The sequence below is a fragment of the Crocuta crocuta genome, unplaced genomic scaffold (genome assembly GCF_008692635.1).
Source record: "Crocuta crocuta isolate KB4526 unplaced genomic scaffold, BGI_CrCroc_1.0 scaffold152, whole genome shotgun sequence".
In the NCBI taxonomy this organism is placed as follows: Eukaryota; Metazoa; Chordata; class Mammalia; order Carnivora; family Hyaenidae; genus Crocuta; species Crocuta crocuta.
This window is the reverse complement of record NW_027528798.1, coordinates 4,161,254-4,182,463: the sequence shown is the minus strand read 5'-3', so window position 1 is coordinate 4,182,463 and position 21,210 is coordinate 4,161,254. Positions and strand designations below refer to the sequence as shown.

The window sequence follows — 21,210 nt, the reverse complement described above, 5'->3', positions numbered from 1 at the left end:
CAAGGGAGCCAGACTAGTTCCGGGTTGGAGTCCCTGAGNCCAGAGCAGCCACACCTCCTTTTCCAGCAAGGTGACCCACCCGGTCCCACCACCTATCCAGCAGAATTCCAGGGAGGGGCCTTGAAAGAACCAGATCAGAGATAGCCTTAGGCATGGTCTTTATTCACTCGCACACTGTACAAATATTACAATTTCCTTTTGCTGCAAAAAGTATAAAAATAATCTTTATATAGGAATCCATTAGTTACTGCAAATCTTTCTAAATCTCTGGAAATGGCTCTAAATGAGGATAAATGAATAAACAAGGGTAGGGCAGGGGAAGGGAGGGAAGACCTACAGGGCAGGAGATTGGACCAATCCTCAGGGACTCACCTGCCCAGATTTCTAGCTAAAGACCTCTCTGTTCTTTCCTGTTAGCACTCCCCACCCCCAACCACACCTATAGGTTCTCAGGGCTAAGGGCCAGGCAGACGGGGGATACACACAGAGGTCCAAGGGGAGCTGTAGGTTCAGAGGGTGGGGAAAAGTGAAGGAGGCTCAGGTGGTGCCGGAAATCATCAGGCTCCACCCTAGGCTCCCCTCCTCTGGTTGGGAGGTGTTGGTTGGAACAGGGCAGTGGGGCTGGACAAGCTGCCCTATAGGGGTGATGACAGGTCTTCGGTTCTGCGCCACTGAGTGGTAGCTGAGCCTGGGCTCTGAGAGGGCATGAAGTGGGGGAAAGCCCCAGAAGAGGAGATGCACACACTGGCTCCATGGTGAAGGGGGATGAGCCCCTTTCCCCTACTTTCCTAGCACGGTACAGGTGTTCGTGCCGGAGTGGGAGTTGTGTTAGAATTGCAGTGAGGGAAGGCTGGGGAAGCCAGGAGTCTGTGGCTTTCAAGCTGTGTAGGGGTAGAATGGGGGATGTCCTCAGGCAGCCCCCAGGTCACACAGTCTGTATCCCAGCCACACGGGGCATGTCTCTGTCAGTCAGAGGTTGAGTACAGGCACGTCGAAGAGGTCACAGACACCTTCACTCTCGTCCAGGTTGTAGATGTAATCGTGGTCTCCAGGGGGTGGAGAAAGGCGGAGGAGGGGGGCAAACACTGCAGAGAGCACCAGGCTGAGGCTCTGGGCCAAGGCCCCTCCCAGGAGCTGCCCAGCCCCCCGCTCACCCCCCATGCCCCACTTTCCTGGGCCACCCACCTTCTGAGGACATCAGCTCCTCCAGCAACTCTGAGCTCATGCATTCTGGGAAGGGAGAGTTGAGTTACATTCTGGCTCCTGCCTCTCTAACCACCAAAGCCCATGAAGGGAACCCTCCTAGCCACCCCTCAGGAACTTTACTCTTTGCCCAGATACAAGGCACAATCAGAGGTCCACAGAAGCATAAGAGCCATAAGACTGAATGAGCTGCCCCTTACCCCATGGAAGAATGCAGCCCTACCTCGTGTGGGATCGAAGATTTCTGACAGCTCTTTAGGGAGTTCCAGAACTGAAAGACAAGAAAGCCATGCTCAAGAGCCATTCGGGTCCCACCTAGCCTTCACCTTCCTCAGATCTTCTACCACCCATCTTGGGGGTCCACACAACTGAGGAGATGGAAGCCCTTCCCCAGGCATAGTTGGCATTGTCAGTCTCCTCAGTGCTGGGCTCAGGGTACTAAAGGCCCATCGTGGGTAACTGGTATAGCTCTTCTAACTCAGAAGTGCTGCAGAAGGGCAGCACACTGCCTCCCTTTATGGGTTAAGCAGGTATGCCCTGTCTGATGGAAGATACCCCACTCACCGCTGCCCTTGCTAAGCACCTGCTCAATGCCAAGTTCAGAGATCACACCCTGGGGACTAGGTCACTGGGCAGGGAAGGAGGCAGACACTTATAGGAGCTGGTGCTAAAGGGCGACAAATCTGCTACAAAGGTCTGACTGGGAGAATGCATGTGGGAAGCAGAGGAAAATGAAACTGGAGAGGAGTGCTGGGGCTGGTTCATGAGGATTTCATATACCAGGTGTAGGAACTCTGGTTTTATTCAGCAGGACTTAAGAAGCCATTAAAAGTACTTAGTAAACACAGAAATGACACAGTCAACCTGTGTTTCAGATAGATCCCTGTCAGTTGCGGTAAAGAGGATGCTGCTGAAAACTTTAGAATAGAGATAGCCAGTAGAGACCATGAATATGGAGGATAAATAGAAGCCAATGATGGGAGATGTCTAGAACAAACTCAGCTAATGCAAGGTGCAGAGCTGGAGATGGAAATGGGAGTGACGTGCAGGTGTCAGGCCTGGGAGATTAGGGCCAGGTAGAGTACACACAGAAGTAGAAAAGGCAAGTTTCGGGGTGCCTGGGTGGCTAGTGTCGGTTAAGCATCTGACTTCAACTCAGGTCATGATCTCGTGGTCTGTGGGTTCAAGCTCCCTGTCGGGCTCTGGGCTGACAGCTCAGAACCTGGAGCCNTTTAAAAAAAAAAAAAAAAAAAAGGTTTCAGTTGAGGACACAGGAATGAAATGCCTCTTGAATGTGCAGAGGAAGGCAGGCAGACACAGGTGTGGAGTTCAGGCAAAAGATCTAGGCAAGGTGGAAGTTGGGGATTCATCTAACCCGAATAGGTCCCCTCCACAGGTATGGAAAGGGACAGAGATCTGGGAAGCATCAAAGTTTAAAGGAGTGCCAGAGAGAGGTCAGAAGAAGCCAGTAAGAGAGAAGAGTCAGAATTGGCATCATAAATACCAAAGACATAAAAAGTATAGACATGGAGTAAAAAAGCACCCGAACAAATTAGCCCAGAAACTGCTGAAGCTGATAGTCAGGGCTAGGCAATTTCTCAAAGAGCAGCACTGCCATACCATGGGGTTGATGACTGCTGCAACCTGCAGGGGGCCTAGGAGACCAAGATATGAAATGGAATAGAGATCACTTGTTCAAGGAGTCCAGACAGAGAGGAGACAGTGAAGGGCACAGAGGAAACAAGAATAAAGTGTCATTTAACGAAAAGAAACTTAGCAGCATTTGTGGGCCAAGAAGAATGAATCCTGGAAGAAGCAAACACTCAGTCGCAAGATGGAGAGAAGACTCCAGCCAGATATCATCACCTCCTCTGGGAAGACATGGCCACCTTCGGAGACTGAGGGCCTTACCACAGCCCCTTCTCCAGGACAGCAGTTATGCCTTCGTGACACCTGAGTGCAAGGGGTGACAGGCAGGGCTTGAGAGGGACCCAGCAGTTCCATGGAAACCAGGAAGGGGAGCAAAGGGGCAGCACTGCCAAGCTGGAGACCAGGCTCCTCACTCAGCCTGGCAGAGCTCTGGTGTCAAGGCAAGGGTTGATGGCGGGGCTGACCCTCAGGCTGGCCAACTCTGGCTGAGGAGACAGAAGAGCTGGATTCCAGCCCCAATACTACTTCTGACCTAGGACTGGCTGAGGCTGGGCTCTCCCTACTCCTCAGGAGACAAGCACTCACCTCCTGTGGGGTCTGCCTTGATGGGCTCAAAGGAGGTAGAAGGGTTGGGTCCAGATGAGCTGCTATTGCTGCTGCTGCTGCTGCTGCTACTGTCCAGCAGGGCAGAGGACTGTAGCGGCCGGGTGTCCAGTGCTGCCAGGCCCAGTGGGAGGGAGCTAAGCTCACCATTGTCCTTGCTGTCAGTTCCAGGGCCGCCACTCACTACAACCAGATCCCCAGAACCCAGTCACTTGGGAGCAGGAAGTAAGATATTGAAGCTTTGTGCTAGACCCCAGTCAGGATGACGATGGCCCAAGGAGAGACAGACACTGTCAGTCACCCTGAGGAGATAACCTAGAAGTGAGCCACTAAAAGAGACAGGAGCTTGAGACCTCCAGGAGGAAGACTCACAGAAGACATGGCTGCTGTGACTACACTTTAAGAGGGGTGACCAGGGAAAATGGTGGATCTGGGGGAAAACTGTCACCACTAATACCCTTTCACACAGTCAGAGCTTCCCTATAAAAAGGACTCATAACCATAGCAAAGGGAGGTCAACCAGAGGCTAGGAAAAGGACAACCCCCCACGAGGTCTTTTCCAATACTGAGTACACGTTTCGCAACACAGAGGTGTTGCCTTTTGGGCCCCAGAAATTACCCCATCACCAGCTGCCTGTTATACCTCACCTGTGATCTCAGTTGCTGGACCGGGCACCCCCTGGGCTTCGATAATGCCAGGGACAGGGGTGGGAGTGGTCACCTGGGGACTGCTTGGGCGTGAGGTGTCCTGGGGCTGGGCCAGGGTAGGCTTGGGCAGAGGCGGAGGGGTAGGGACAGCAGGTGGGCTCTGGAGCAGATCTTCGGGAGGCGGCACAGGCACTGCCACAGGCGGTGAGCTCCATGCCTCCTTGTTCACCAGCAGCACCTCAATAGGGCCACTCATACTCTTCAGGTGAATTTGGTACTTCTTCTGCCCATTGAGGCCCTGGAGGCGGGGGATGGAGGACAGGTAGAATTAAAAGCAGGTTTGGCTCCTGCCTGACCCTAGCTAGGGCGACAGTGTCCTCTTCCACCCTAGGCTGCCCGTCCTTTTAGATAACCCTAAGATCCAGGCGTCCCCCTACCTGCCCCACCCGGGACTTATCGGCCTTCACAGCCAGCACCCGCCCTCAATCAACCCAGCCTGCCTGGGCTCAGCACCCACCTCTGGGATGGGCACTTCGAGGCTGGTGCCCGATGGAGCCCGGATGGCCAGCAGAGTATCTCCTAGAATGACAAGGAGAATGGGTCAGTGCCCAAGGGCTCAATCTAATCTGAGAATGGGGGTGGCTATCCCTTGGAGCAAGAAAGGAAATCATGGTCTCTTAGGGAGACCACAATAGCTGGGGCAGAGAACTAAAGCTTTTCTCCTCCCAAGAGCCCAAGGGTCAATAATCATAAAATCTGGGTTCAAACATGTGTTTCAAAGGATTGCTGGCCTGGGCATCTCACTCCCTGATTGATGGGACTGCTCCCTAGAAGTTCTGGCCAAGGCCAATATTCCTTCCCCAAACCAGTCTAGGGGATGCAAAATGGAAAAGGAACTGTTCCTTTATCCATGATGCAACTAACTACAGGCTGAAAGTGAGCACCACCATCCCCTGGATACAAGAATTTAAGAGCATACACACATGCTCTCTCCCCTTTATGCTTCTGTCATGATTGAGAAGCCAAACCCAGAGAAAAGTGCAGATGGGGGCTGACCCAGGGACTCAACCCAGAATTCTTGTACACTTTCTGTATACTTGGCCTCCACGGGGCCTCAGTGACCCTCAAACCCAGGATTTACCCTGTCTGGTTCCTTTTTGGGCAGGCCCAAGGAACCATCTTAAGAGACAAAACTCGCCTTTGGCATTGAGCCCACTGCTCAGGGCTGTGGCTCAGCCCAGCCCCACCCCCATTTCCCCCTACCCAGGCTCTGCTCACCAGCAAAGCATCTGCAGATGTCCTCATGAGTCACGTAGGCCAAGGTGTGGGGGTTAAGGAGAACGGCTGATGCCCTGCCTAAGGTGATAGATGGCAGACCACAGAGAAAACCCAAGTCTTTAGCAGAGCTCTGACATACATGCTCTCAGAGAAAGCCCTGGGGTCTACATGGGGAAAGATCACAGGACAAGACTGGTTGGGGAGGGGGTTTCAGGAGGGAGGCTGAAGCAGGGACCTGGCAAGGAACTGCAGGATCATCCTCCCAAGGTGGATAGTGCCTAGGGCACCACAGAGCAAACCCCGCTGGACTAAAGGGCCCCTCACCCACTCCCCGGGGACAGGGACCACCAGGAGGATATCAGCTGTTCTGCACATCTTCTGTGACATTCCGGATGCTCTGCTGCACCCACACCTTGTGCTTGTCCAGTTCTTGCTCTCGCTGTTGCAGCTCTTCGATCTCAGCCTTGAGCTCAATCAGCTTGTCCGCAATCTCCCGGGTATTGCAGCCAGGACCCACACCCCTGAGCCCAGGGAGCAAGGCTGAGAGGAGCCACCAGGAACTCTGGGTCCCATGGCCCATGCTCTCTCCTGTATCCTTCTCCCCACACCCCTGACATTTCTGAGTAGGAGATGCCATTGCCCTCCCAGATGCCCCCACTCACTTCCACTGGATGCTATTCTTGGATTTTTTCTCGATCAGCCCGATACCTTCCAGCACATTGGTGATGTCGTAAATCCGTCGCTTCTGGCGCACAGCAAGGGTGTCAGCTGCCTGGCAGACAGAACGGAGCGAAGGATACTTAGCCCTGCTCTCAGGTGTACCCCCAGCTATTTTGAGACTTGGTCTAGAAGGGATCTGAAAAAGGGGTGGCTTGAGTCCCAACCCTATTTCCCGGCACTACAACGGCTCAGGACCAAGGGGCAGGAAGAGGCCTGGTGCAGCCCGAAATGATGTTCGGGGGCTCTTCTCCCACCAACCGAGGAGGACCACGAGGACCAGCACTTGCAGCCCTGAGCCCGGCACATAGCTGACACCCAATGGCCTCGACTGAATGAATGAAACAGCGCCCAGCCTCCCTCCTGTGAGAAAGCACACGGATGGAGGCCTGTTCTCTGAGAGCTCAGCTGCGCCACCTCAGGGATCCTTACTACCGGTCCAGGCCTGCCTGGTCCACTACCCTCCCTGCCGCCCCTTAGCCCAGGCCGCACCAGCTTGAGGTCAAGCACACCGTCCTTGGCCTCCTGAAGAAGCGACACGAACTTGGTGGTGAGAAGTCCCAAGCTCTTCTCGTGCCGGCTTGGGGTGCCCGGGGGCGGCGGCGCCTGCGGCCCGGCCTCCGCCATCGCGCCCGCCCGCCGCCTCCCTTCAGCCAGGCCAGGCCAGGCCGGCGCCGCCGCCACTTCCGCTTCCGTTCCTGGCCACCAGGCCGCCGGCGCCAGCGTCGCTGTTTCCGCTTCCGCTCCGCGCCCTCCCAGGGAATCTGGCGCAATTCCTCTCAGTGGACACGGCAGCAAAACTTCGGGGACCATCAACAAATGTCCAACCGCCGAAGAGTACGAAAACAACCCGGGGATCCCGAAGGAGAGGATAGGTGGCAGAGGGAGGTGGAAAAAGTCGATGGGCAGCCCTGGCAGTAGAGAATGGAGAGCCACCAGAACGTCCCGGTGGCTACCCTGTCCCCATTTCAGGAGAGGAGACCACGCTGCCCTATGAACCCAGTGTGTTTCCCCAAACTTGCTCCTAGAAGCTGCACTACTGTGTGGGTTTATTCACCTTATTCCTGTCCCTCACTTCCTGCCAAACAGCAAGCACTAACTACATCTAGCTTGCCCACTTGTCTCCATTCTCACTCCCCTTCCCTGATCCCAGCCTCATCTTTCTCTGGTCCACACTGCAGTGCTCAGAGGCCATGAAATTACAACCATTTTTCTGCCAATGCAAACATGCTTACCTTTCCATACATATATAGGTAAGGCACTTAGAACAGCTCCTGGCAAGTAGGAAGGATTATGTGTTGGCCAACACCATTTTGTTATGTTTGATATCATTATTTATTTTCATTTATTTTAAGTCAAGATCTCTGAGAAGCTAACTGTGAGACAGGCCTGCAGGGAAGTTTAGAGTAAGACCTGCAGATTGGGCAGAGGGGGGAATTAAATTGTGATGCAGTTATATAGAGGCCTCAGGCCATCCTACTAGGAGCACTGAAACTGGGGTGGCTCTTCCAAGGTGGTCTATGTCCAGATAAGGGTACCAGGACTTTGTGTCCTAACATTGAGAAAGAGACTCAACTATGACACCTCAGCAATCTACATTCCTGGCAGCTAGGGCAACTGGTGGCTTTGTCCTGAAGGGTGGCTTTGGGTGGTAATCAGCTTCCACAAATTATTACTACCCTGTGGTCCTCTCCATGGCCCCCTTTAACTTTCAAGACAAATACAACTTTCATAGCCCTTCTAGCTCTCTCTCACCACCACCCATCACAAACCTTCCTCACAACAGCCTGTAGCTTCTCAGTCCTCTGCAGAGGTGCAACCCTCCTCTGAGGGGCCATCGACACAGTTTTCCTACGGTGATGCTGTCTGCACCTGTATTTGCACACCCTCCTCTCCACCCCTGTTTGTGGTCCTCTAGTTCACGTCTGTGTCCTGAGCACTGAGAGGTCCTGTTTGGGCTGGTCAGGACTCAATGATTACAGGGAGTACACCCCCCTCCCCCCAAGGAAGTGGTACCCAGCCGTCCCCACCCCATCCCACAATGCAGATACTCTTTCCTGTTGGGAATAAAGGGCCAGACTCAGCTTCCTTCCTTTCAGGCATTTGGCCTTGGGGAGGGAGGGGGCTTGGAAGGAGGAGGGTGCTCCTGGGCCAGTAGTGGGACAGAGGCTTTCTTAGGGAGAAGAATTTTGCCGCTTGCCAAGGTGTGGGCTGGAACCACCAAGGCCTCTTGAGACAGTGAAGAGAATACCCAGCTCTGATCTGAGGACTGGGGGAGAGGGCCATCCTCAAGGCCAAGACTATTTTCAGAGGAGAAAGAACTGGATGCCTGGCCAACCGTGGTGAGTTCCATATCAAACTGTCCTCTGCAATTCAAAGCAGGAGCTGGGGCCAGCAGAGGCCTGTGCCTACCCTGCCTCGCTTGGCACCTGCAGGGGCAAAACTGAGAAACCGAGCAGGCAAAAGCTTCCTGCTTTTGGTGCCTCCCCATCACACCCACCTCCCTTTCATTTTCTGAGGGGGCTGGGCAAGAACCTCCCTCCTCCTTCTCAGAGGGGCCTAGACTGAGACTGGAGCTCAAAGGAGAATCCACTCTTCCTACCTCATCTCTAGTGCCACCAGGGAATGCCATGGACTCAGCAACCAAGGACGAAATGCAGCCCTCACTTCCCCCTGGTATGAGTCCTTCTGGGTGGGCTAAGGGAGGGACGGTGGCCGGAAAGATGGGAATGTCAGGGTTGGAGCCTCCTTGCCAGGTCTGCCTGGAGCTCCATAGGGCAGCAAGAGGAATAGATTGGACTGCCCTAGGGGACAAGCTGAGAAGTAGGAAGGGGAGCAGGTTTGGGCCACTTCCTGTAGGCCCTGCCCAGCTGATGAGGCTGCCCAGGCTCTTCCTGCCCAGGGCCTGAGTGGCCAGAGCAAGAGAAGGCGGAGCAGCTGGCCAGAGGAGCAGCACTCAAATGGGCCTCAGGCATCTTCTACCGGCCAGAGCAGCTGGCCAGGCTGGGCCAGTACCGCAGCTGCGAAGTTCAACGTACCTCTTCCCTGGAAGCACGCATTAAGGTGGGCATTGGTCAGGGGGCAGGAGAGCTGGGATGGGCTGCAGGACTGGCTAGGCCTCACTGGCTGTCTCCTCCCCACAGTCGGTGGTGCAGTCCTACCTGGAGGGCGTGAAGACTGGTGTGTGGCAGCTGGCCCAGGCGTTTGAGGCTGTGCAGGGAACCCGTGAGGCCCTGGGCCAGGCCCGCGGGTTGCTCCAAGGTATGGCAGAGGCCACGCAGACCCTACAACCACTGCGAGAACAGGTTGCACAGCACAAGCAACTGCAGGTCCTGTCTCAGCTGCTGCCCCGGCTGCGGGCAGGTGAGTGTGCAGGGGCCCCAGGCCTCTGCCCACCAATAGTTAGTCAATAAACACCCATCACTGATCAAGGGGTTGGGGCATTAGTGGGAGAAAGCATGGAGGGGCACAGCAGGGACCTCCTAGAGACTAACTCGGGCCTCAAATGGGATATGAAGCAGGATACAAATTAGCTTATTCTGGGATTCTCAAGTATAGGTTGTGTGAGTCAGAACTGAGACCCAGTCAAGTGGCCCTGGCCACCCTGGTTGCTAATTTTTTGCAATACTTCCTTAACAGAGTGAGTAAATAGCCATCAGCATGGCCTCCTGAGTTCCTCCCTGCCTTGCTTCCAGGATCCCTCACGTCCTCTTGTTCCATCAGCTCAGGGATTTACACCTGCCCTACCAGGCCTCTAGGCCCTTCCCTGGGTCCTTTCAGATTGGTCAGTGCTCTGCTGTACTGGTTGTTAAACATTTTTACACACCACTCCAGCCCTAGGGCCTCAGCAGCCACTGTTGTAACCATTGCACAGGTGGGCAGGTTGAGACTCAGGGCTGTTTCATCTTCTCCCCGCTTAGTGCCAGCTGCGGTGGCCCACACACAGACCCTGATTGGTGCCCAGCGGCTCTTGGAGGCATATGTGTGTCTTCGGGAGCTGGAGCAGCTGCAAGAGGAGACGTGGGCACCTCTGGGGGGCCTGGAGTTGCCAGTCTTCGAGGGGCTGGGCCCTTTAGCTGAGGCTCTGGGCCAGGCTGTAGAGGCGGCTGCGGGGGTAGCAGGGCAGCTGGCCCGGGAGGACCCAGCCTTGCTGGTGGCTGCTGTGCGTGTGGCAGAGGTGGATGCTGGGCACACAACCTCCCTGGAGCTGCCCCCCCGGGACTGGCGGCGGCGCTGTCTGCAGGCACTGCAGGAGGGCCTGGAGAGGACCCACTTTGGGACACCTCTGCTGCTTGAGCCAGGGGCCCTGGCAGGGTGGCTGGAGGCTCTGCGGGTGGCTCTACCAGCTGAATTGGCCATAGCTGAAGCACTAGTAGCACCCTGCTGCCCACCACACTACCAGGTGGTCCGGCTGTGGGCCCACACCCTGCACAGTGGACTGCGTCGCTGCCTGCAGCAACTGCTGGAAGGGCCTGCCCTAGGAGCTGCTGATGCCTTCACCTTACTGCGCTGGACACTGCATGTGTACCTGGGGTCAGTACCCCTGGGGCAATGGGAAGTGGGCGGACCAGAGGCTGGGGGCTCAGAGTGACACTGGGCTACCCACCTCCAGGCCAGAAATGATGGGGAGCCTGGAGTTGGGGCCTGAGGCTGACGTGTCTCAGCTGGAGCCCCTCCTGACCCCAGAGAACATTGAACAGCTGGAGGCAACATTTGTGACCCAAATCCAGGTGAGTAGTTGGGGCCCAGGTACAGAGAAGCTCTGGCACCAGCTGGGGACCTGTATCTGTAGAGTTGCATGTCTGCTTGTCTCTAGCAGCATCAGTGCCTTGCTACAGCAGTATCCTGCTGCCCTTTGCCCCTTCCCCCAGGTTAATGTGGCCCAGTGGCTGCAGAAGGCACTGGATGGGGAGGTAGCTGAGTGGAACCGAGAGCAGGAACCTGGCACAGACTCCTCTGGCTTCTACCACTCACCTATGCCAGCCATAGTGCTGCAGGTGGGTAGGAAGAGACGAGGCAGGTGGGAAGCCCCCATAGGGAAAGGGGAGAATAGCAGGACTAGGACTGATGCTGATGGCCACCCATTTCTGCCTTTAGATCCTGGAAGAGAACATTCGGGTGACCAGCATGGTCAGTGAGTCACTGCAGCGGCGGGTGCACAGCATGGCACTATCAGAACTGGGCACGTTCCTGAGGAGGTCTGCCAAGGCTTTGACCGGCTCGCAACCCCTAGCTCTGCTCCTGGGGCAGCCTAAAGGGGCTCTGAATGAATAAGTCACACCAGTGGGAAAGGGCTTCTTCAAAACAGGGTTTTGGGTCTCTTGGAGGTGGGGCTGGAGTACCAGGGACTCAGGTTGTGGGGGCACCAGAGTGATAGGTACAGGAACTATCTTTGCCCTTTGCAGCTTTAGTGATGCTCTGATCCGATTCTCCCGAGACCACATCAGGGGTGAAGCAATGGCTCCTCATTATGTGCCCTACCTACTGGCCACCCTCAACTACCAGTCAGCACTCAGGTACTAGGAGGCCCCCACAGAACTCCTGATTGAACTCCAATTAGGTATGGACCCAGTCCACACTAAACCATTAGAAATTTTGGACTCACTTAGCCCTGGAAATCCAGTCCTAGTTCTACTAATTGCTGTGTGACCTTGCACTAGTTACCTAATCTCTCTGAATTTTGTTCTCATCAGTATCATGTGGGTAATAATGGTACGTTCTGAGAATCACATAAGATCAACAGATGTGAAGTACCTACCACAGTGCCTGCCTGGCACATAGTATCATATCAAGGCCCTACTCTGTGCCACATAATAATGGCTGAGTTTGCAGTTGTGAACAAAATAAACAAACAAAAATTCCCTTGCTCCTAGGTCTTATGTCCTTTGAGGTGGGGGCAGAGAGGACAAACAAGTTAATGATGATTTTTATTCACTCCTAAGGCTCCCCTTACCCAAACAGAAACCAAAAGACATCATTTGCTCAAAGTTACACTGAGAACCCAGTTCTGGCTGGGTTTCTTCTAGCTCTCTGAGCCTACCACTCCCAGCTTCAGTCCGAGGCCCAGATCTTCGGTAGTGCCCCTCCCTCCACAAACTTGCGCCAGTAGGTGGCGTCGGAGTGGCTAGACAATGGAGGGCCTTGAGGGCCTTGGCCTTGGTCCTGAAGCCATAACCTTTGGTCGGTCCAGCTCCTCCGTGTCCGTCCTGCAACCCGGTGGGGCGGCTTCAGGAGCCTTGGCCCCAGTGGAGGCAGCGCTGGACGAGTTGCAGAGGAGGATCTGCCGCCTGGTGTTGGAGGCGCTGCTGGCGGAGCTCCAGGTAAGACTTCAGGTCGGGATGAGGGTGGGAGGAGGAGATACAGCATATATGTGCATGTATTCCTCTGCTGGGGAAATGCTAGGTCCGTACGTTCCTCCAGCCCCGTCTCTGCCTCACCCGACCCCACCCAGCCCCTGTTCGAAGCTCTGCCCTCGCGTCGGTGGTTGTCGAGCCCAGAGCTGCTGGACAATGTATGCGAGCGGACGGCAAGCTTCTGCCAGGATTTCAGGCGAGTACGGAATCCTGCGATCCAGGTGCGCTTAAGGGAAAGGCTGGGAAGTGGGGAAGCGCCCATCGGAAAGGCGTCTTGGACCCATTGCGTTCTCTGCAGCTGCTTCTGGCTGAGGCGGAGCGTACGGTGGTACTGCAGTACCTACGTGCGTTGATGCAGGGCCGCCTAGTGTGCCGAGGAGCCGAGGAGAGGACCCAGGCGGCCGAGCGTCTGCAGCACGACGCAGCCCAGCTTCGGGAACTTTTCCTTGGTTTGGTGAGAGCTCCTTAGGCGAGCAGATGGGCGGGAGTCTCAGTGGGTGGGTGGGAGTCGAAGGCGGGCTCGAGACCTACTCCTGGGTGCTCAGGGCCTGGAGGAGAGTTATCAGTGCGCGCCAGTGCTCCTCGCTCTCCGGGATCTGCTGAACCTCCGTGACCCTATGCTGCTCGGCCTCGAGGTGGCAGGCCTGCGACAAAAATTTCCCGACGTGAGGTGCGAAGACTGGTGCTGGTGGGGGGACAGGGAGGAGGAGCGGGGCAGAGCTGACACGCACCTCTTTGGTGTCCCGGTAGCGAGGATCACGTCTCAGCCCTCTTGGACCTGCGCGGGGATGTGTCCCGAGAGCAGCGCCTGGCCGCACTCAGCTCCCTGCAGGCCGGCCCGCAGCCCTCGCCCTCTGCGGGTCGTCGAGCACTCTTCAGCCTCGTGCCAGTACCTACTCCTGCACTGTCCTCCTGCCTTCCCTCCGGGCCCTGTGCCTGACGCCAGGCTACCCTCGGAATACAGCCACTGCCCCGTCGCCTGAATTGTGTATTGGGGAAGGGGGATGAAATAAAAGTGTGAAGATTAGGGGGTCCACGTTCAGTGAAACGCCTAAGGTATTCTGGCTCCACTCCTGATATGGGCTTCACCTCACCTGTCCCGGCATCAGCCCTGTATGGACTGCATTCTCAAGTACGGGAGCTTCTGCCGCTGTACGCTGACTGCAGACCCACTTAACCCGCGCCTGCGCAGTGAGCTCCTGTCTCCCGGCCCTGGCTCGGAAGGCAGTGTAGCCCTTGAAGCCCTGAACTCTGCCTAGGCCCTCGTGGACGGGGCGGGTTTAAGACAACGCCGCGCCCAGGGGCGTGACCTGGTGGCGGACACCGCCCCCTCTGCTCTGCCGGGTCCCACCCCAAGCGGTGTTCTCCCGTGCCCGCCGCCGCCCGCCGAGATTGACGCGAATACGCGCGCCTTCGTGTGAGCGTGCGCGCGCCCAAGTGCGTGCGTCGCCAGCGTCGGCTCCCGCGGGCTGGGCGGCTGGCGATTGGTGTTACGGAGCCGGAACGGCGGTGGCGAGAAAAGGAGCGAACAGGTGGGGGCGCGGTACGCGGACGGAACCCCCCACCCCCGAGAGGCCGCGAAGCCATGCGACTCGACCCTTACTCATCTGACCGGGAACCCCCACTCCATTGTCCTCTGGCTCCGCCCTCGATTGGCCACGCCCTTTGCCCCATCTTCCGCCACTTATTGGCTGCGGGTCACGCCCCTCCTCCATCTCTCCGTCCCTATTGGCTCCTCTTTCACGTTACTCTTTCCCGGAGGTTTTTTATTGGTGCAGGCCACACCCTCTCATTTGTCACTGGACTCCGCCTTCTGTCTGGGCCCCTCCCCAGCCATCTTTCATTCATTCTGCATGTAGTGCTAGGTGCTTGGGACATGGGGTTCAATAAGACCCATCTCTGCCCTCAGGGAGCTAAGGGGGAGGTGGGGGGACACAGACGTAGGCTCCGACGGTGACAGCTTAGGGTGGTAAAGAAGCCGTCTAGACACTGGGAGCCTCCAAGACGTCAGGAAGGCTTCCCGGAGGAGGTGAGGCCTAAACCGAACCCTGAGGAATGGTTAGGAGTTTGCTACAAAGAGACATTGGGAGGGCATTCTTGGCAGAAGAACTGAGACATGAAAGAAGCAGGCATCTTCTTGGTAATTGCGAAGAGCTAGGTCGAATGAAAGAAGGTATGGGGGAGATGAAAGGAACTGACCCAGGTAGAGGCCTAGAGACCAGTGAGGAGTCCAGAAAAGTGTACAATTAGTTGAGAAGAGTGAAGCCTGAGGCCTGAAATTTTTTCAAACATCTGGTCACTAAGCAGAATGGAGGGAGGTAGGGCTGGGGGATCAGATCTCTATAAGGAAACGAAGTATGTGGAAGGAATTATTCCAGTTCCACAAAGGAGAAGAGCTCTTGGGTTCCTCTCGTTTATTGAGTAACTGCTCTGGGTCAGATACTATTCTGGGTTCTGAGGACACAGCCGTGAACATTCGAAAGGAGAAGGGAAATAACTAATAATGACATATACTATACTTCAGATGGTGACAACTGCTTCAGAAAATAATATGGGAAAGTGAAGATTGTGGTGGACAAGGAAGAAGAGGTTTACTATTTTACAGACAGAGTTAGGGAGACTTGCCTAACAACATATTTGTGCAGAGATCTGAAGAAAGTAGGAGAATGTGCCCTGTAGTTATATGAGGGGGAAGCATTCCAGACAGGGGACATGTTCAGTTTGAGATGCCTGTTGTACATTCAAGTAAAGATTTTGACTTGAGAACTGGCAACGTCAGTATGAAGTTTATAGAAGTTTAGGCTGATGTTTTTGAAACCATGAAAGTGGATGAGATCACCCTTGAGAGTAAGCATAAATGGAGAAGAGAGAAGTTTTCATAGAAGTTTCCAAGCCCTGAGGCATTACAACATTAAGAGATCAGGAAGATAGGAATAACAGCAAGGAAGACGAAGAACAAACAGCCAGTGAGGTAGGAGAATATGTTTCAGTGTATTTGGGAAGCCAAGTAGAGAACATGTTTCCAAGATGAAATGATTAATTATGTCAAGTGCGCTGATCAATATGTGATCATTGATGACCTTGGTCAGATCAGTTTCAATGGAGGGTGGGGAGTGAAACGTAAGAGAAAACAGGAAAGGAGTCAGAGACTGAATGCAGATGACTTGGGGTGTTGTGCTGCAATAAGGAGCAGCTGGAGGGAGATGCATTAGGGCTGGGAGAGTGTGGGGTCAAGTGAGGGTTTGCTTTTGATTTTTAAAGACAGAAATAACAGCATGTGTTTATGCTGATGGAAAGAATCCAGTAGGGGGGAAGAGATTGACGATGTCCGAGAAATGCTGGAATTCTGTTCCTGAACAGGCGAGGGAGTTCAGTCACACTTTCAGGGAGAGACTGGATTGTTCTGAGCCCTAGTACAGAGTCAGAAGTCCCAGCACTGGCCTTGGATGACCACTAGAAAGAGGCCTCTAAGAGGAGACAGACTGGGTACTGGCTTGAGTTTGCTAAAGTCTCCCTCTGCTCCCCAAAAGCTAATTCTAATTTGGATTTGAACAGATAACCCAGAGGAAAGAGAGCATTCCAGGTGGAGAGACTAATATAAGCAAGGAGCAGGCAGGCATCCAAACTGTGACTGAGGCCAGCTGGGCTGGAGGAAGTGGTGGAGCCAGGTGGGAGGGGAGGGATGAGACTGAGAAAAGGCCATAGATGGAAGGCAGGTAGAAGGTGGTGAGAGCCCCTCATCCATCATCCCAGCAGCTGAGGCTATATTGTCCTAGCTCCCAGCTTGGGTGGGTGTTGAGTGCAGGAGTTAAAACCACGAGTAGGGGCTCAGGCCTTGTTCTCAGCAGCTCATAGGCTAAGGGGGTTCCAGTGACCACCATCTAGGTGGGTGTATAAATTCTGCCTCCTGCCTTCCCCCAGTCCAGCTTCCTTAGGTGAGCCTGCTGGAAGGCATGGACACTGGGATGGGGGTGAGGGAGGGGGTAGCCACCCAGACTCCTGGTGGCAAGACCCTGAGCCCACTAAGCACTCAGCATGGGCAGTATGCAGCACAGGTCTGCTGATTCTCAGGCCACAACCACTCATACTGGCCTCCATATGCCCTTCTTTGTCCCCAGAAGTCGACAGTGTGGGGAGTTGGAGTGACTCGGCTGGATGTGACCCCCAAGACAGAATGGTGCTGGACTCAGGGGCTCAGGTGTATGAGCAGGCACCCCCAAGCCCACCAGCCAGTCCCTCATCCTTGGGCCATAGGCTGAAGCCCTCAGTCCGAAATGGGACACTGCTGTACCCCTGGCCTCGGTCCCTGGCCTTGCCCTTGGCCTTGCCCCTGGCTCTGTCAGTCCCCTCAGCCCTGCGGCCCCATCCTGAGCTGCAGCGCTTCTCAGAGCTGCACTTGGGCCACCGTGGCCACATGCGTCGCAGTGAGAGCACCTATACTGTAAATACTACTGGCCGGCGGGGGAGTGGCACCCAGGGTCGGGCCCCACCTGCACCACGGGGCCGGGACCCAGGTGGGGGCACCCTGAGGTCTGCAGCCTCCCTTCCTCATATTGCTAAGAGTCGAAAGGATGCAGGCCGTGGTGCCAGCAAGAGCCCTTGCATGTTGGTGGCCTTGCGGCCAACTAACATGGACCGTGAGCGGGACAAGTTCTTCCAGTCCCACTACACCTACAACCCACAGTTCGAATACCAGGAGCCTATGCCCACGGCTGTGCTGGAGAAGTACTGTGAGGCTTCTGGACAGTTCATCCATCAGGTCAGTCTAGCCTGCCCACCTCACCCTGGCCCTGACCACCCAAGAGGCCTGGTCTGACCAGCCATTGCAACCCTTTGTGCAGGCAGTTGGCATCATTGAAGCTGTCCTGGAGAAGTTTGGTACCTATGAACACTTTGAAGCTGCAACTGGAGGCCAGCTGCTGACCAAGTGCCAGATCTGGTCCATTGTGCGCAAATACATGCAGAAGGAGGGCTGTGTTGGGGAGGTGAGCCAGCCCTGTCTCCCAGGCCCCTTTGTGTCCCAAACCAGGCTGCTGAGTGGGCGAAACCAGGCCCAGCTCCACACCTGGCCAGCTAGTGACCCCAGCCAAGCCCCTCCCCCTGCCCCAGTAAAGTGAGAGCTGGCTCTGAGCAAAGGTGGTAAAGGCTGGGTGCCCTGGCCAGGTGTGTGGCCTCGCTGTCCTTTGGCCTCAGCGTGCCCACCTGCATACTGGCCTCAGGGCTGGTAGCCATGGCTTAGGTCACTACCACCTGCAGGTTGTTGTGCAGCTGAGTGAGAACCTGCTGTCCCAGGCAGTGATGATGGTGGAGAACAGCCGACCAACGTTGGCCATCAACCTGACCGGAGCCCGCCAGTATTGGTTGGAGGGCATGCTGCGGCACGAGATAGGTCAGGGTGTGGGTAGGTGGGTGGGTGGGTAGGATGAGAGGGCGCTGGGATGGGGTAGGGGGCAGTGAGGGGCCCCAGTAACCCCACCCCCTCTCTTTCTTCCCCTTCCTTCCGGAGGACGGGCCCTTTCCCTTCGTGAGCAGCTACCTACTCCCTCTGGCTCACAGAGGTAGGCCAGAACATGCCTGCCCACTCTCTGGGCTCACCCTCATCTCTTGCTCCCTTTGGGTATCTTTTATCCCTCTGCTTTCTCTCTGATTTCCCTTGACAGTGGGGACAAGGTTGCTGAGGCCTGGACAGGCCAGAGGGAGTGCCCTGAGGGTCCCACTAGCCCAGCCAACACGGAGGCCCTCCAGGGTGGGTGGAAGGCCAGATCCTAGGAATGGAATTGGTTGAGGACACAAAGTCGGGTTTTAGGAGGAGATAGGCTGAGCTGAAATGGAGAGCATGGGACACTAATTACCATTCCTTTCTGTCTGTGTCTCCTCATCAAGAATCCTGTAGCTCTGGGCAAAAGGTGTTTTTCACTGGGGTCATCAGCATGACTTTCAACATGACATGGGCATACAGGGTGTGGGGCCTGGAGTGGGGGGTGTTGGGAGTTCCTGCTCCTTTCTGGTGGGGGGTGGGGAGCATGGGGAGGCAGTGTGAGTTTGGGAGAGTTGTTTGTGTGTGTAGCCCTGGATGGGTGGGGAGGATTCTTGTGTGGGGGACTGAGTCTTTGGGTGCAAGTTCACCTGAGGAGGGTCTTCCCGCTGCCTGGGGTTGGGTGATTATGCATTTGTCTGGGGCAGGGAATGGGGATAGGGAGAACTTGCTTGAGAGCCTGAGTTTAGGAGCTGGAGTATATGTGAGTCACCATCACTGGCTAGAGGTCTTGCAGGATGTAGCAGGACACAGGTTGGTCCCCTGGATGTCCCACCCAGTACTGCCTTCCCCTCGCCTTCCCTGCAGGCACTCACTACCTGCGGGGAGTGAACAACGCCCGGCAGCCATGGCACAGCGCTGAGGGCCGCCAGCAGTATGGTCTGCGGCCAGCGAACCCCACGGAGGAGGGTTTGGCCAGCCTGCACAGCGTGCTCTTCCGCAAGCAGCCCTTTCTGTGGCGTGCAGCTCTGCTCTACTACACCATCCACCGCGCCTCACGCATGTCCTTCCGCCAGCTCTTCCAGGACCTGGCGCGCTATGTACAGGATGCTGATGTGCGCTGGGAGTACTGCGTGCGCGCCAAGCGTGGGCAGACTGACACCTCGCTGCCCGGTGGGCGCCCGCGCCGCGTTGGGGGTTCCTGAAGGAGGCCCGGGGGTGCCGGGTGGGGGGCAGTGCCTTGAGCAGGGGCAAGGAGGGTGGGCTTCCGGCCCGGGGGCTTACAGCCCTCCCTTGCCCACAGGCTGCTTCAGCAAGGATCAGGTGTACCTGGATGGCATCGTGCGCATTCTGAGGCACCGCCAGACCATCGATTTCCCACTGCTGACTTCACTGGGCAAGGTGAGGGGCCACGGACCTCTAGAGAGCCCAGCCAGCTCTCCTTGTCACTGCATTGTTCCCTGGGCCTCTGTTGGGTCCTCGACTGAGGACTCGGTGCCAAGCTTCTCTGGTGGGGGGACCTGGGTGGAGGTGAACAAAAGAAGTGACAACCTGGCAGCCAAAAGTAGGTACTTGGCCTAAACTTCAGGTGTGTGTGTAGATGCTGCATCTCAAAGGAGGTGAGCATTCAGGCCAGGGGAGCAGTCAGGAAGGTCTGGGGAAGGGGACTGGAGAAGTCTCTGGCTCTGAGTTTCTGTGGCAGGCTGAGGAAGATGGACTTCCATCTGAAGCAATGGGGAATCAGTAGGGCTTTAAGCAGAGAAATGTCACTTTTACTTTAGAAGGCTCCGTGTGGATGTTAGATGGGAGGTGGATTGGAGAGAGAAGCCTAAGTAGTGTAGGGGGAGGAGGAAGCCGCCTATCCAATCACTCCTGAAGAATTGATGGTGGTCTGGCCTAACCGGACACTAGCCATGCAGAGGGAGGAACAAGCCAGGGAGAGCTCTTCAGAGAATGGAATCCCTCTAACTCAAAGACCACCCTGAGTTGGAGGGTGACGTATTCCAGGTCCCTTCCCTTGAGCTGACCGAGAGAACTTTGTGGAAGGTGGAGCTGGCATAAGCTGGCACCCAGGAGTTCAGCATTGGGTGTGGGGTCTGAGGTGTCTGAGGCAGCTTGATACCTGGGTTTGTAGATGAGGGGAGAAGCTGGGCTGGAGACAAGAGTGGGGCTGTGGGGCACAGATGGTACAAACTATTGGGAGAGAGACAAACATACCCAGCACTGAGCCTCAGGGTATATAACCTTGGGAGTGGATCCAGAGGGGAGAGAGAGGCATTCCAGAAGCAGAGGGCAATGAGCCATTTGTAGAGAGCTAGGACCCGCTACCTGAAAGCCATGTCACTCTGGCTACCACTGAGGCTCAGCTTCTTTCCTGCAGGTATCCTATGAGGATGTAGACCACCTGCGGCCCCATGGGGTGCTGGACAATACCCGGGTGCCCCACTTCATGCAGGACTTGGCGCGCTACCGGCAGCAGCTGGAGCACATCATGGCCACCAACCGGCTGGATGAAGCTGAACTGGGCCGCCTGTTGCCTGACTGATGCTGGTTAAGGGCTATAGGCAGAGGCCCTGGACAGAAGGCTCCAGATCAGCCCCCCAAATATGAAGCTGGCTGCTCTTTGCTTCCATGGCTTAGGTGTTTCTTGGGGAACTGGGAGGGCAGGAGCATCCCAGGAGGTAGGAGTGGCATCAGAGGGTTTGTGCCCCTTGCTAGCCTCACTGGGGCCTAGGGACCAGCAGCAGCATGTCAGGCAAACTGAGTCTGCGCTCCTACCTCTAGCTCTCTCTTGAGCTGTAGGGAAGCCTGAGGGCAGGAGGGAAGCTGAGCATGATGGGGATGGGGGGTGGCTTGGGAGTAGAAACTTGTTCTTGCATGAGATGGCTTTGGGTGTCTGCATACTCCAGTCTCTCCCTTCCCCCACCTGGCCCCTTGGTGCTCCTTCAGCTTTCATGCTGTCTACCTCTCACTGGGTCCTGGTGGGGATCTCCCTTCTCCTGGGGTGACAGCCTCAGCCTGAGGGCCTGGCTTTCACACAGACTCAAAGGGCAGGGGTCCTGGTGGTAGAGACCCAGCTGGGCTGGGGTGTGCTTTCCAGCATTTTGCCTCTCCCACTGGTCATGTATTTATTCCCTATTTATGTGCTCTGCACCCTGGGTCCTGGGAGGCAGCAGCTTCTGAAGGTTTGGTGGAGGGAACAGAGCTCCTCTGGAAGGCACCAACTGTTCCTAGCCCCACTCTCATCTCCCCTCCCCCCCCCCCCCCCCCCCCCCCCCCGGC

At 55.9% G+C, this 21,210-nt stretch overlaps 3 protein-coding genes and 1 long non-coding RNA gene across 17 annotated transcripts; 2 read left to right on the top strand and 2 right to left on the bottom strand.

Moving 5' to 3' along the window:
- Nucleotides 1-141: 141 nt before the first annotated feature.
- On the bottom strand, nt 142-6,798 carry E2F4 (E2F transcription factor 4). Its single transcript, XM_077755568.1, has 10 exons — nt 6,592-6,798; nt 6,045-6,154; nt 5,742-5,903; nt 5,383-5,426; nt 4,622-4,683; nt 4,105-4,402; nt 3,439-3,639; nt 1,427-1,474; nt 1,186-1,230; nt 142-1,085 (listed from the first exon to the last, which is right to left on the bottom strand). Exons 1-10 carry the CDS (start codon nt 6,724-6,726, stop codon nt 970-972), a joined length of 1,221 nt encoding a protein of 406 aa, XP_077611694.1. The 5' UTR covers nt 6,727-6,798; the 3' UTR covers nt 142-969.
- Nucleotides 6,799-6,915: 117 nt separating this feature from the next.
- EXOC3L1 (exocyst complex component 3 like 1) lies at nt 6,916-13,479 on the top strand. 10 transcript variants are annotated; one of them, XM_077755553.1, is made up of 14 exons: nt 6,916-6,936; nt 8,278-8,441; nt 8,713-8,775; nt 8,987-9,162; nt 9,243-9,462; nt 10,020-10,632; nt 10,712-10,829; nt 10,971-11,096; nt 11,197-11,297; nt 11,505-11,615; nt 12,290-12,419; nt 12,520-12,906; nt 12,998-13,122; nt 13,203-13,479. In XM_077755553.1, exons 3-14 carry the CDS (start codon nt 8,730-8,732, stop codon nt 13,390-13,392), a joined length of 2,343 nt encoding a protein of 780 aa, XP_077611679.1. In that variant the 5' UTR covers nt 6,916-6,936; nt 8,278-8,441; nt 8,713-8,729; the 3' UTR covers nt 13,393-13,479. The 10 variants fall into 10 exon arrangements, with proteins under 10 accessions (XP_077611679.1, XP_077611683.1, XP_077611684.1 ...); XM_077755557.1 differs by lacking the exon at nt 6,916-6,936 and having other exon boundaries at nt 8,231-8,441; nt 9,002-9,162; nt 12,551-12,673; nt 12,751-12,906; XM_077755558.1 differs by lacking the exon at nt 6,916-6,936 and having other exon boundaries at nt 8,231-8,441; nt 12,551-12,652; nt 12,751-12,906.
- On the bottom strand, nt 12,014-14,097 carry LOC144224534 (uncharacterized). Of its 2 annotated transcripts, none has more exons than XR_013333075.1 (3): nt 14,056-14,097; nt 13,184-13,431; nt 12,014-13,096 (listed from the first exon to the last, which is right to left on the bottom strand). It is a non-coding gene; the product is annotated as an uncharacterized LOC144224534 (long non-coding RNA). The 2 variants fall into 2 exon arrangements; XR_013333076.1 differs by lacking the exon at nt 14,056-14,097 and adding an exon at nt 13,631-13,784.
- MATCAP1 (microtubule associated tyrosine carboxypeptidase 1) lies at nt 13,896-21,201 on the top strand. Of its 4 annotated transcripts, none has more exons than XM_077755566.1 (7): nt 13,896-13,984; nt 16,571-17,211; nt 17,294-17,437; nt 17,709-17,841; nt 18,796-19,101; nt 19,232-19,329; nt 20,309-21,201. In XM_077755566.1, the coding sequence occupies exons 2-7, from the start codon at nt 16,627-16,629 to the stop codon at nt 20,471-20,473; spliced, it is 1,431 nt and encodes a 476-aa protein (XP_077611692.1). In that variant the 5' UTR covers nt 13,896-13,984; nt 16,571-16,626; the 3' UTR covers nt 20,474-21,201. The 4 variants fall into 4 exon arrangements, with proteins under 4 accessions (XP_077611692.1, XP_077611691.1, XP_077611690.1 ...); XM_077755565.1 differs by lacking the exon at nt 13,896-13,984 and adding an exon at nt 14,282-14,481; XM_077755564.1 differs by lacking the exon at nt 13,896-13,984 and adding an exon at nt 14,595-14,625.
- Nucleotides 21,202-21,210: the final 9 nt, after the last annotated feature.

What these genes read in the sequence shown, in the direction of transcription:
- E2F4 (XM_077755568.1), bottom strand. Translation starts at nt 6,726, where the DNA reads ATGGCGGAGGCCGGGCCGCAGGCGCCGCCGCCCCCGGGCACCCCAAGC. An exon ending in GTGTGCTTGACCTCAAGCTG is followed by an intron (nt 6,155 to 6,591) that starts GTGCGGCCTGGG and finishes TCTGTCTGCCAG; the next exon opens with GCAGCTGACACCCTTGCTGT. An exon ending in AATCTTCGATCCCACACGAG is followed by an intron (nt 1,231 to 1,426) that starts GTAGGGCTGCAT and finishes CTCCCTTCCCAG; the next exon opens with AATGCATGAGCTCAGAGTTG.
- EXOC3L1 (XM_077755553.1), top strand. Translation starts at nt 8,730, where the DNA reads ATGGACTCAGCAACCAAGGACGAAATGCAGCCCTCACTTCCCCCTG. An exon ending in CCCTGGAAGCACGCATTAAG is followed by an intron (nt 9,163 to 9,242) that starts GTGGGCATTGGT and finishes TCCTCCCCACAG; the next exon opens with TCGGTGGTGCAGTCCTACCT. An exon ending in AACTACCAGTCAGCACTCAG is followed by an intron (nt 11,616 to 12,289) that starts GTACTAGGAGGC and finishes TGGTCGGTCCAG; the next exon opens with CTCCTCCGTGTCCGTCCTGC.
- MATCAP1 (XM_077755564.1), top strand. An exon ending in AGGAGGGCTGTGTTGGGGAG is followed by an intron (nt 17,438 to 17,708) that starts GTGAGCCAGCCC and finishes TACCACCTGCAG; the next exon opens with GTTGTTGTGCAGCTGAGTGA. An exon ending in CATGCTGCGGCACGAGATAG is followed by an intron (nt 17,842 to 18,795) that starts GTCAGGGTGTGG and finishes CCTTCCCTGCAG; the next exon opens with GCACTCACTACCTGCGGGGA.